The 13,558-nt window shown below is 36.9% G+C and overlaps 1 protein-coding gene across 3 annotated transcripts in view; it reads left to right on the top strand.

Annotated features, from left to right (window-relative positions):
• LOC127623685 (protein FAM184A-like) overlaps positions 1-13,558 on the top strand; it is a 160,035-nt gene that overhangs the window by 69,787 nt on the left and 76,690 nt on the right. For all 3 annotated transcript variants that reach the window (XM_052098133.1, XM_052098132.1, XM_052098131.1), the window contains exons 5-6: positions 3,562-3,743; positions 8,859-9,044. In XM_052098133.1, coding sequence (XP_051954093.1) covers positions 3,562-3,743; positions 8,859-9,044 — 368 coding nt within the window. The remainder of the gene's footprint in view (positions 1-3,561; positions 3,744-8,858; positions 9,045-13,558) is intronic.

The following is a 13,558-nucleotide window of genomic DNA, read 5'->3' as shown; positions in this document are numbered from 1 at the left end:
CGACAATAAAAACCACTTGACTTGACAATTTTTTTTTAATGCGCAACACAAAATTAGATGTTTGAATGGCTTTCCAGGTCCATCTTCAGGACAGTGGCAGTTGATAGTGACTCACTTTAAAGCACTGAGAAGGAGCCAAAAGAACACTTTAAAGTAACCTATGTGAGCCGTGCATATTATTTCCAAGTCTTCTGAATATATACAATAGGTTTTGGTGAGAAACAACCTGAAATTGAAGTCCAATTTTTTAGGAAAAATCTTGACATCTGTTGCACCTTCATGAGCACTATGAGAGCTTGTGTGCACAGAGGCTTGCGTGTTCATGCAAACACTTGCATTGTTTAGTGCTTAATACATGACAGCATGGTGAATGCCTTCAAAATACTTTGACTATGATGCATGGACAACTTTTATGACACTTTTATGATGCTTTATTTAGTACATGAGTCCCTATGTACTGCCATTGTATGAATCCAGGCAACAGGAGTGGATTAAATTATCATAAGTCATACAGGTTTGGAATGACATGAGGGTCAGGAAATTATTACAGGATTTTCATTTTTCGGGTTATTCCTTTAAGCATCTTTCTGAAGGGCTCACTGGTGATAGTTTATGTATTGGTCATTGAGGAGTTCAGACCTAGGTTTTGGTTACCAGCATAGATAACCACCGCACTGCTGTTTAGTTATCTAATGCAATGACATTCAAACATTTTTAAATGTGGATTTAGTGTCCAAATACTTTTAGAGCCTCTACTAGTAATTGTATATGTATGAGGAATGAAAATCAGCATCTTAGATCCAAAACTACACTAGGTGCTTTGAAAACAGGTTCTAGTTTCAGGCACCGTGCTTGTTGACAGTAAAATTTGGGGTGACGGATCACCTCCTGGTATCCTGGCAACAGCAGATGTGTGTCCTAGCTGTGCTTATCACCCAGTTTTTGGAATGTTCCCTGAGGGAGGCAGATCCCATCTGGGCCTGTCACATCTAAATGCCAAACAGAGTTCTTATCTTTTATCTGGACCAAAACAATACACTTTGAAGCATTACACTCACACATATCTATATGTATTTGTGTTTAGTGTATTTAAAGCGTGAATATGCTTTTTGCATATACCGTACATAATCATTAAACATGCATTAAACATTGAGTAGAAGCTGTCGACACCAAGTTTGTTTTTTCTCCGGCCATTTGCCTTTAATGTGTTCTTTCACCCACAAATTATCTCTTTGTCCCTCCGTTCATCACAAAGGATGTTATGCAGACTGTTGGGGACTGACACTTTCACTTTTGCGTTGTATGGGGGAAAATATGCCATACATGTAAATGGTGAATGAAACTACAGTTAAATTCTGCCTTGGCACTCTAACACTCTGACATCAAGGTCACCATAGATATTTAACAAAAAGGTCAAACTTATTTCAGTTTCAATACATCAACCTAATATAAACTCTGTTTCATATTCGTAGAAAACAAATAAAGTGTGGAATTTCCAAGTAAAATTTTTACATTTTTCGATTGAATCACAAGCTATTTTTAACATCTCCTTTTTGACCTGCTATTTGATCATACTGGCATAGCTTAAATGAATGTTTTGGATATAATAGCATTTGTGGCACTTGTCTGTCCTTTTCTTTAATAAAAGCAAAAATCTGGGTTACACCAACAATGGAAGTGAATGGGGCCAATCTGTAAACTTTAAAATACTCACTGTTTCAAAAGTATAGCCACAATAAACATTATGCATGTGAACATGAATTCAGTGTGATAAAATCACATACTATCCTTTCTATGTGAAGTTATATCCAATTTTAAAAGTGTAGATTTAAGCAACTTTACAGCTGAAATAACACCCAAGTTTAAACAGAATAATTTTGTAAATGCAACAAATGCTGTCGATGGACCTTTACTTGTATTGAACCCGGAATATTCCTTTAAGACATTTTTAATTTTGATGAATGATTTCTATTTCCGAGATGATAACTGGGCAGCACTCTCTGAATTAAACATGCAATGTAATGAGGGCAATAATTTAGCACACTTCAGTTTGAAACTTACATTTTTGCATACGGTTTCGTTATTTGTTATTTTTTTTAATAGTCAATATGCTAGTATTCCACTCTTAACAGCAGTGTTGGGGGTAACGCGATAAAAGTAACACGTTACATAATCAGATTAAGTTTTTGACTTATTTTTGATGAGTAACAAGTAATGCAATATTTTAAATTTTACAGTTACTTTTTAAATAAAGAAACACGTTGCTTTTGTATACCTCTATTGCCCCTGTATTACCAGAAATCAGGAGTAAAAGTGTGCAAACTTCGGGGAGGAGACATAGTGCATGATGAGCATTGTAGTTCTATAGAGTGTGAGGCCAAAGACTATTTAGCAGAGACGAGTCACTTCTATTTAAATGAATGGGAGCAATTAGGATGCCCAACAAAGAAGCTCTAGCACCCAACAATCAATAGATGTAGAAAGGAAGTCCAGCCTTGCAGGTAAAAGAGACAATCATCTTTTAGATACAGAGATCGCCAAGTCAACAGTCAGTCAACTCGCTAATGTGCATGCGCATTTCATGTTTTAGCATAATATGAGGTCATAGTATGAGGTTGAGTGAACCGAGATTAATTCATGTGTTAATACACACTGCATTAAAAAATCAGTAAACACATTTAGGCAGAGGGATTCTAAGACTAGTCTTGTGAAATCGGCTTGGGATTTTACATAGCAAATGCCCCAAAAGTTGATCGGGAAGGGGGTGTTCGCTGTCCTTTTCTGCATATCGCGGCGCCATTTTGTGGTCCGTTCTGCATTACGCGGCGGCTCATTTTAGCGTATCGCGGCCCATCCGGCCCGTTTCGCATCCGACCCACTGGCCTGCTCGGTTCTCCTGATGGTCAGTCCACCCCTGATCGGCCCCAAAGTGCGTCAGCCCACCGGTAAAATGCCTGGTATGCCAGATTACCAGTCCATCCCTGGACAGTGGTTATTCTTTATTATTCATACTGGCTGCCAAGTTGATGGAAAAAATGCTTATTTAAGTTATTGGTACATTATTATAAATATGACATGAAGACCCACTTTCTAAATATCTGTTTGTTTTCTATGTTGTTTTGATATGTGTTGTACAGTAGCTAACATGAACTTTATGTCTCCTGTATGCAATGCATGGCTTATTTTTATGAAATGTATAGCATAAGAGAAAGTGGTTGTGAGAAAGTTATGCAAAAGTAACGCTAAAAAAACAAGTTACTTTATTAAGTAGTAACACAACATTCTAACGAGTTACTTTTAAAAGTAACGTTACCCAACACTGCTTAACATAGTCATAGACTAGGCAACCAAACACAAGGTGTAGAGTAAACAACACTCCTTGGGGCAGTAGGGGTTAATGTTAACAATATTGGCAGTAAGAATGGATCTTTGATCCTGACTGCCTTCATCTAGATATTTCTCCCACCTGCAATAGATGGGATTCAAACCATTGACCTTCTGGCAAATAGTGTGTAGTTTTGTCCAGTAGACCATCACCAGCTTGTTGTGTCTGCCGATCAGGTCAGATTGGAAGTCTGCAGGCCACTCAAATGACTCACGAGGCCGTCATTCGGGATCTTGAATCGGAAAAGTCTCGTCTGAAGGACAAGGCATTGCGCCTGGAGGATGAACGAGGGGTTCTGCAGAACAAATGCCAGATGCTGGACGAGAGGCAGAGACAGCAGATTGTCTCCCTCGAAAAGGTAACCGATCAAACCAATCCGATCCACTAAATATGCATGCTGATAAATTTTTGCCCCATTTTTTCTCATTGAATATGGTGTTTTACTTGGAAATACATCAGATTATGAAATTATGTGCGAATTTAAAAAATTGCAGATGCTATTTTACATTGACTTTAAAGGAAAATATTTAAATACCAATGTGTTTTTAAAATAAACTTTGAATTTAACGCTAAATCAATAATCTTCTGCAGAAACATTTATTTCACATGAGATCTTCTAAAACATCATAAGCTTTTTAAGCATATACTGTACTGGTGTTTAACACCAGCTGCTTCAATGAACATTAACATAATTAAGTCCAGAAGCCCATGTTTAATTCAAAAGACTGGAGAATGCTCAAGACCTTATATAATATGGCTCTTTGTGGATGTTCAGTTTGATTGAATAGGAATATTGTGTCTCAGTGGTTTCAGAATCTGTACAGTATGGCATTTCATGCTGTTTTCATGCAACAATCTGCTCTCCCATTTAGGCTTTTTGACTGTCCAATCCCATTTAGGTTTTGTTTAATTATTAATAAGCTGAGAGCCTCCAATAAACAGATTGTAGGTATGTTGGCTTGTTTTGCTCCTAAAATAGCTCTCTCAGACGTTTTAGAAGCAGAGTTTTGGTGGTTAGCACACATGCTCAAGACATGTTGAGTCTTGGTGATGTGGATGATGCAGGTTCAAGTCTGATCTACAGCTCAATTTCATCTTGATATCGTCCCTCCTCTATTGGGGAGACCTGAAAAAGCCTCCAGCCTTCACTCTCTTTGTCTAAATAAAGAGGACGTAACAATAACATGAAAAAAATGAAATGGTTTTCTTTAAAGGGAGAGTTCACCCAAAAATGAAAATTCTCTCAGCATTTACTTACCATCATACCATCCCAGATGTTTATGACTTTATTCTGCTGAACACAAACTAAGATTTTTAGAAGAATATTTCAGCTCTGTTGGTCCTTACAATGCAAGTGAATGGTGCTCAGAAGTCCAAATATCAGATAAAGTCATCATATAGTAATCCATAAGACTCCAGTGGGTTCCACAATGTCTTCTGAATCGATCCAATTGGTTTAGGGTGAGAACAGACCAAAACGTTATTCTTTTTTCACTACTGTATAAATCTTGACAGCAGTCTCTTTGGCGATCATGATTTCAAACTGGATTACACTTTCTATAGTGCCAGCACTAGGAAGTGTAATCGAGCTTGAAATCATGACCATGCTTAGAGATTGCAATGGCAAGGTGTACAGTGAAAAAGGAGTCATATTTTGGTTTGTTCTCACCTGAAACCGATTGGAATACTTCAGAAGACATTGATTAACCCACTGGAGTATGGATTACTTTCATAATGCCTTTATATGATATTTGTACCTTCAGAGATCTGGCCAAACATTCACTTGAATGTATGGACCTGCAGAGCTGAAATATTCTTCCAAAACTCTTTATTTGTGTTCTGCAGAACACAAAAAGTCATTCACTTCTGGGATGTCATGAGGGTGAGTAAATGATCACACTAAACACTTAGTTTGCAGTCTTTGGTCTTTTACAGTTGCGCCATGTCTTGCTGATATTTTTCAGTGTTTTGTGCAGGAGTGGCATGCTTTTTAGATGCATTTAAGATAAAATAATTAAAAAAAAAACAAGTTTCAAGATACATGCGTTCTGTTCAATTCTTGCACTTCATCTATTTTTAAGAAGTCTTAAGGCACGGAAGCCTTAACGGGCCCACTCAGGATATGAATGGCATATCACGAAGTGACAAAGATCTCTCCTATTTATCTCAACGGTATCTACACTGCACATGCAGTGTATATACATTGTTAATTATAATAATCATTGTTTTCTTCGAGTGTAATGTAGATGAATGGATTTCAAAGATCTACTGGTAGTAGCACATTTTCCACAGCATTTTTTACATGTGTATCGCCCTATAAACAGCATTTAGTGACACGAATACGCGACGGGGGAAAATGTACACATCACACCACAATTTAACAATAAGACAACAAACTGACTTGTGTACTATCACAGTTATTATCAGTATCCACTACAGATTTAAAGCCTCTCCAGATCGTGCAAGAAAAGTCTACCACAACGTCATTAAAGGTCAGTTCTCTCAACAATTTGCTTTTTATCGCAACTATAAAAAGTAGCTTTTTTTGTTTTTTTAAATAGATCCACTTGAAAACCACTGATTGTGGTTTTTCCATTTATTTTGTTTACTTTGAAAAACATGTTGCTGAATGCTCAATTAAGTGCCCCTCTCCAATAAGCCACACTCAAAAAAATATTTTAGCCTATTTTTAAGATGTATTGATTTCAATTTAATAACAAATTTCCATCTAATTGAATTGCCTAATCTTTAACCGAATAAAATGTATAAATTTAAAAAATTAAAAAAAAAAAGTTTTATTAATTACATTTTCTTCAAGACTATTCAATTCAATTAGATGGAAAATTTTATTAAATTGAAATTAATACATCTTAAAAATAAGGCTAAATTATAGATTTTTTTTGCATGCAGAGGGCAGCATACAGCGTATTTATTATTATTTGGCAATTATTAATTAATAACAATTGCAAAACAAGTCATATGACAAAGTGTTCGAGGCCCGAGTCAAATGCCCAGTAGGCCCGTGCATTAATCCATCCTTGCTGAACGGCTCCTAAGAAAGGTGTCTGTTTGGGGTCAGGTGAACCCAGAAACCAATCTAATTATACATACTTCAGAATAGTTAGTGAAATGCCATTTTGTTGATTTTGAAAATATGTAGTTTTGCACATCCCTAGGATATATCAAGTACTATGGTATTACCATCTGATACCATCACTGTACCACCATAGTACCTTTTTTGAAAGAGAGAAGATCAGGGAATTGCAGGATAACTCTCTCTGAATAAAATGTCTCAACGAGCATTCTCTTTTTTCGCCCACATCACAGTTGAGACTTTTGTTAGCTACGTAGCCTTGAGTTAGGTGTTACTGTGACAACATTCACCAGATAGAGTAAGAAAAATTGTAGAGTGATTCACTGTGCCGAAGCTTTGCAGGTCTTATAATGGGAACTGAATTTGCTTGCGGCCTGTTGCTTCACAGTCTCAATGTGGAAAATGTCAATGGTGGTTTGAAAGACACTTTTTGCTGTCACTCCTATCCTCTTAGCCAGTGAGGGGTCCCTTATCTGTTTCTGTTTGTGCCCTTTTCAAAATCCCATAGCCTCTGAATTCGCTTTGTTAATTTAGCTTTGTGTCATGTTTAACTGAACGTGAAAAGAACTTTCGATTTTTGTATACTGCTGTGCACTGATTTTATTATTTATTCCATCAGTATGAAATTATTGTTTACTTGAATTAGGTAGGTAGGTAGGTAGAAAATCACACCTTGTTGTCTGAAAGCCCCCTGTGAACAAGCTGAATTGACTGTAGCAAGGGAAAAACTCCTTTCAATGTTATTTAGTGGTGGAAAAAAAAAACTTGAGAAGAACATGACCTCTGGTTCTACTATATTCTACCAGTATATATATATTGCAGGTAAACTTTAACGCCATTATTACTGGTTTATAACAGTCAAAAGCAGATAAAAATAAATCTCATATAATCACAGGTTTCTTACATTGTCGTTTTTTCGGATAAGCTGTTTTTTGATAGTTATGACTCATAACATATGAGCAGTGGCGCTTTAAGATACTGCCGAGCCCATGTGCTTGCTGGTCCGCTGAGTCCCCCTTCAAGTTGTTGAGCATCTTGCTGTGCATGTCAAGCTCAGTGTCGGTTGGGAGAGGCGGCTGTTATACATACTGCTGCTGTTTCTGCCTCACAAATCCACCGATTTGCATTCTGATATCTGCATAAATTGGTGGTGGTGGTGGTGGTGGTGGTGGTGGAGGGGGGGGGTGCTATTATCCATCCTATTAGTTTACGTTTCCCTGATAAGTTGTATATTTCAAAGTCAAAACATTTTCAGTAAATGTACGATTTTGCTTGAGAGCGCAGAACACTTCTGGTGACACATACAGTGCACGGCTGTGCGCACAGAAAGCAAGCGGGCAGGCGAGAGAGAGAGAGAGAGAGAGTTTTTTTTAAAGATTGCACATTTAGGGTGCTTCTCAAATGTAAGGCTCAAATGTGTCCTTCCAAGACCAGTCCTTCTGAGGCTGTAGGCTAGACTCCTCCTCAGGACTCAATGCTCGAATGAGACAGTCTAGTATGTGTCCATGGTGAACCATAAGCTTAGAACCATGTGATATTTTACTTTGCTTAGAAAACCCATATACTTCAGAAAATGAGAAATATGTCCTTAATCCCTTAATTATTTTAGCAAAATGTTTTATTCACAAAGCTAGAGTCATTAAAAAAAGCCTTTATATAATACATTTTGCAACACTGATCTTAGAATTTATATTTAAACCCTTTCAAATATGCAAAAAACAGAACACTAGACTTGTACAAACTATAAAACCTTTAAAGCTTTTCAAATTCATGTAATTTCCCTTTTAATAATTGTATTTATTTATTTGATTTGTATCTTCTAATTAGTTTTATTATCTAAACTACTTGCATTTTTTGTTTTTCTACATATTGTCTTGGTGTACATGTGAATAAAAACTTGAAGAGAGAAAGAAAAATGTACCTCAACTCGTTTTCCACCCTTTTTTTAATAATTTGGGACATTTGCAAAGGTTTGTGGGTGATTGAAGGCCACAAAGGATACACCCGATGTATCCTCCAAAATATAGCAAAGAAGTCTATGAAACGAGGCTGCCTTCCAAGTGTTTAAGATGGAACATGGAATGGAACATGTTCATACTTTATGTGCTGAACCACACATGTGGTTAATTTGCTTGGACAACTTTGTGAACTTAAAGGGAGTTGACTTTATACATTCTTAACTTTGATACCAGTTGGTAATTGCAGAAATGTCTCAGAAACGTTTTGGCATCATTTGTTTGCAGATGTCACTTACTTAATGCAGTGATATTCGTACATTTTTAAGTGTGACTTTGGTGTCCAAATAAGTTTTGGTGCCACTGTCCCTCAGCAATATCCACCAGATTCCCTGTTAATATATTTATCTTTGAATTTCAACAGTCACTTCGAGAGGAGAAGCAGATCTATGAGAAGGAGCTAATGAACCTGCGTGCCAAATACGAAGAGGATACGGCTCATTTTAAGGACACCCACAGCTGGATACTGGAAGAGCTCACCAGAAAGCACCGGGTGGCTTTGGAGAACACCCAGAGTATCGCAGAGAAAGAGAAGAACCGTGTTCTGACTGTAAGTGAACCTACACCTACACACTGTCAACCTGTGCCCACACACACACACACCTTAAAACACTCTCAGAGCAGTCCTGATGAGCTATCAGCATGATTGCACTTCAGTTGTTATGCTATGCTCAGGCTGAAGAAAAGTGTGCTGCGTAGTCGTGAGGCGACACCTAGAGAAAAAACAAGACGTACCTCGAGTGTTCATTAAGGAACTGGGAGACGAATGGACAACGTAATAATTTAACAAAAAGGATTTCAAATGTGTCCTCATTTATACACAACACATTTATATGAAATTATTGAGATCACAAAAGGATCCTTTCTCTCTACACATGATCAGGCTCTGATCAGATTAAACCGTGGATGACTGTAGATCCAAAATATAGTTGCATTTGATATGGAGTCTTTTACAGACTGCAATGAATTGTTTCCACCTTATTTAGCAAACTTTTTCTATTTTAAATTATTTCCAATTATTTCGTGTAAATATATCATATTATTCAGTTATTTTTGCAAGGCATTAATTAAAAAAGACCAGTCAATACAGCTGGGAGTGGTATAATCCATCTCACTCTATTTTTTATCATTTTTTTAAGTCATGAGATTGTAATTGTGGATTTTATATTTTGATGTAGTAGCAAATGGGAATGCAAAAATAATATTTGCTGTGGTGTCTGTTAATTCAGCATTCATTGCTATTGAAGATTTACCCACTATAGTTTACTTCCGTGTTACAGACTTGCAAATGTGACAAGTGTCCATTGTGAAACACAACTACACTACTGATGTTTTGTCTTCATTTTAACCCTTAAAAGAAGGAAAAATGGAAAAACTTCAGCAAATTAATTTAGTGCTTTTTCCCTCAACACATTAGGACTCAAATAACACAATTTTATCTGTTTTTATTTTTAATATGTCTACGTGGTTCTTTGGAGAATTAAAAAATTTGACTTTATGTTACATTATAGGTGCTTCAGATCAGTGTTTTGGATTCAGTTTTTTTTTTTTTTTTAAACATCAATACATTATGAATGACTAGGTGTGACACTAGTCACTAAACATAATTTGAAATTCAGAAATCAATTCAAAATCATGTTTTAAAATGTAGATAAATATAACAATGAAATAATTTTTTAATTTGACAATAAATATACATATTTTAAACCATTTAACTCATGTTTTAAAATGTTGATCAATAATAAAACAATATAAACATACATTTTTAAATGCAAAGGCTTTGTGGAGCATAATTGCTCCATGTGCAGCAATGACAGCTTTGCAGATCTTTGGCATTCTAGCGGTCAGTTTGTCCAGATACTCATGTGACATTTCACCCCACACTTCCTGTAGCACTTGCCATAGATGTGTCTGTCTTGTTGGGCACTTCTCATGCACCTTACAGTCTAGCTCATCCCACAAAAGCTCAATGGGTTTAAGATCCATAACACTCTTTTCCAAATATCTGTTGTCCTATGTCTGTGTTTCTTTGCCCACTCTAACCTTTTCTTTTTGTTTTTCTCTTTCAAAAGTGGCTTTTTCTTTGCGATTCTTCCCATAAGGCCTGCACCCCTGAGTCTTCTCTTTACTGTTGTACATGAAACTGGTGTTGAGCGGGTAGAATTCAATGAAGCTGTCAGCGGAGGACATGTGAGGTGTCTATTTCTCAAACTAGAGACTCTGATGTACTTATCCTCTTGTTTATTTGTACATCTGGCCTTCCAAATCTCTTTCTGTCCTTGTTACAGCCAGTTGTCCTTTGTCTTTGACTGTAGTGTACACCTTTGTATGAAATCAGTTTTTTGGTAATTTCAAGCATTGTATAGCCTTCATTCCTCAAAACAATGATTGACTGATGAGTTTCTAGAGAAAGCGGCTTATTTTTGGCCATTTTTTACCTAATATTGACCTTAAGTCATGTTAGTCTATTGCATACTGTGGCAACTCAAAAACAAACACAAAGACAATGTTAAGCTTCATTTAACGAACCAAATATCTTTCAACTGTGTTTGATATAATGGTAAGTGATTTTCTAGTACCAAATTAGCAATTTAGCATCATTGCTCAAGGATAAGGTGTAGGAGTGATGGCTGCTGGAAATGGGGCTTGTCTAGATTTTATCAAAAAATGACTTATTTCAAATAGTGATGGTGCTGCTTTTTACATTAGTAATGTCCTGACTATATTTTGTGATCAGTTGAATGCCACTTTGGTGAATTAAAGTATCAATTTCCTTCAGAAACAGCTAAATCTGTACATTATTCCAAACTTTTGGCCACCAGTGTGTGTGTGTGTGTTAGAGAGAGGGCATGTGTGCCAGCACGAGGAGGCTTGGTAGAGAGGAAGATAGCAATACACAGCTTGCCATCCATGCCAAGGCATCTAGGCACAACAGTGAAAATGTTTCTATCCTCCGGCCCGCCCTGCCTCCATCTCTCTTTCTCTGCCCTGTTCAAAGTGTCCCAGATGAGAGGATACGTTCCTTCTTTATTGCTTTACCTTGCTATTCCTGCTGCTATAACACAAAATGAAAGACATAAACAGGCCCAGACTGAATCGGCACACTTAATTTCTGCATTTATTTGCTGATTTGAGGTGATATCTTGTGGAAGTTTCTGGGAAAAGTATGTGGAATGGATCTAAATATAGTCAAATGTTTTAACTGAGCTGAGAGTGGTGAACTCTCAAGGGTAGTTTGAAGCATTATCAAATTAGCATACATATTTTAAGGAATTGCTCACCCAAAAATAAAAATGTAATAATTTACTCACCATCATTTAGTTCCAAAACTGTTTGACTTTCATTGTTTCATGTGGAAAACAAAAGATGTTTTAAAGAATGTCACGGTCCATTTTGTAAATACAGTGGATTGTGCCTCACATTAAAGCTTAAAAAAGGTCCCAACATATATAAAACCTTTAAGTCGTCTAAAGGCATAGGTTAGGTTTTGGTGAGAAACAACACAATATATTCTATTGGGTTTTCAGCATCTGTGTATGCTTTTTGGGCTAATATTTTCCACACCCTCTTGTGCTATGCATGATGAGGGCTTTATCTGGAATAACATAATTACATATTCATTTTTCATAAAATATCTTGACGTCCGCTGCACGATCACAAGCTCTTCAAGAAAAGCTTGTTGTTTTTCACACTTAACAATGCAAAGTTCCAATTCTGTGGAAATGTGCAACACTTTTCTGTGTTCTGTGTCATGGGGGCCTGAACGCAACCCAATGCCACAAACTGAAATCAAAACCATTCATCAGCAGAGACAGGCATGAAAATGTCATGACTAAACTGTCTGTTTTGATTTCTTGAGTCGATAGCATATGAAATGAAAGCACACAATGCTGCAAGGATTGACTCAGTCGTAGCGCAATCTGTCACCCTCTCCCAAAACAGGCAGCTGCCAGCAGGACGACACATCCATCTCAGAATCTCTCAGGACTACTTAATCTTTTTGTAATTATAAATCACTCGCACACAATGGTTCGTTGGTTGGATCGTTGGTTGAATGTGAAAGAGCAGCAGTGTGTTGTTTCATTTCTGAGAGTGTGCCCAGCAGTTGCATTGTTCTCAGGGTGTGCTTTAATTTTCAGGTCACTGAAGCTGAGGTTTAATGAGGACATTGACTCATGCCAGCCATTGAATGTTTGTGTGTGTGTGTGTGTGTGTGTGTGTGTGTGTGTGTGTGTGTGTGTGTGTGTGTGTGTGTGTGTGTGCGTGTATTTATCACTTTATGGGGACCAAATGTCCCCATAAGGATAGTAAAACCCGAAATTTTTGACCTTGTGGGGACATTTTGTCGGTTCCCATGAGGAAAACAGCTTATAAATTATACTAAATTATGTTTTTTGAAAATGTAAAAATGCAGAAAGTTTTCTGTGAGGGTTAGGTTTAGGGGTATGGTTAGGTTTAGGGGATAGAATATAAAGTTTGTACAGTATAAAAACCATTATATCTATGGAAAGTCCCCATAAAACATGGAAACACAACATGTGTGTGTGTGTGTGTGTGTGTGTGTGTGTGTGTGTGTGTGTGTGTGTGTGTGTGTGTGTGTGTGTGTGTGTGTGTGTGTGTGTGTGTGTGTGTGTGTGTGTGTGTGTATATGTTGAACCCTTGGTTTTCTTTACTTATCTTCCTCACAATCTTTTAAGGTGCTGTGTATTATTTAGAAAAAGTATGATTTATATAGAGTAGTATGTAGTATGTAAGGTGCAGAAATTACACACCTAACATTTGAATCATGGTCTGCATCTATATGAGCATACTGTCTGTACTATATAGTATGCAAAATAAGAATTAGTGCATCTCAAATCATAATATATTGAAAATATAATGTAGTATGGAAGGTGCATAAATGGCACACTATGGTGTCGCTAGTGGTACAGAAATTGTACTCTTTACCTTTAAATCATGGCTGCATCTCATTTTGCAAACTGTCTGTTCTATATACAGTGTTGGGAGGGTTAGTTTTACAGAATACATGCTGTAAAATGTCATTTGTAAGATATTCAGTTGGTC

This window comes from Xyrauchen texanus, chromosome 30 (assembly GCF_025860055.1).
Source record: "Xyrauchen texanus isolate HMW12.3.18 chromosome 30, RBS_HiC_50CHRs, whole genome shotgun sequence".
Classification (NCBI taxonomy): Eukaryota; Metazoa; Chordata; class Actinopteri; order Cypriniformes; family Catostomidae; genus Xyrauchen; species Xyrauchen texanus.
This window is presented reverse-complemented; position numbering and strand designations above follow the sequence as displayed.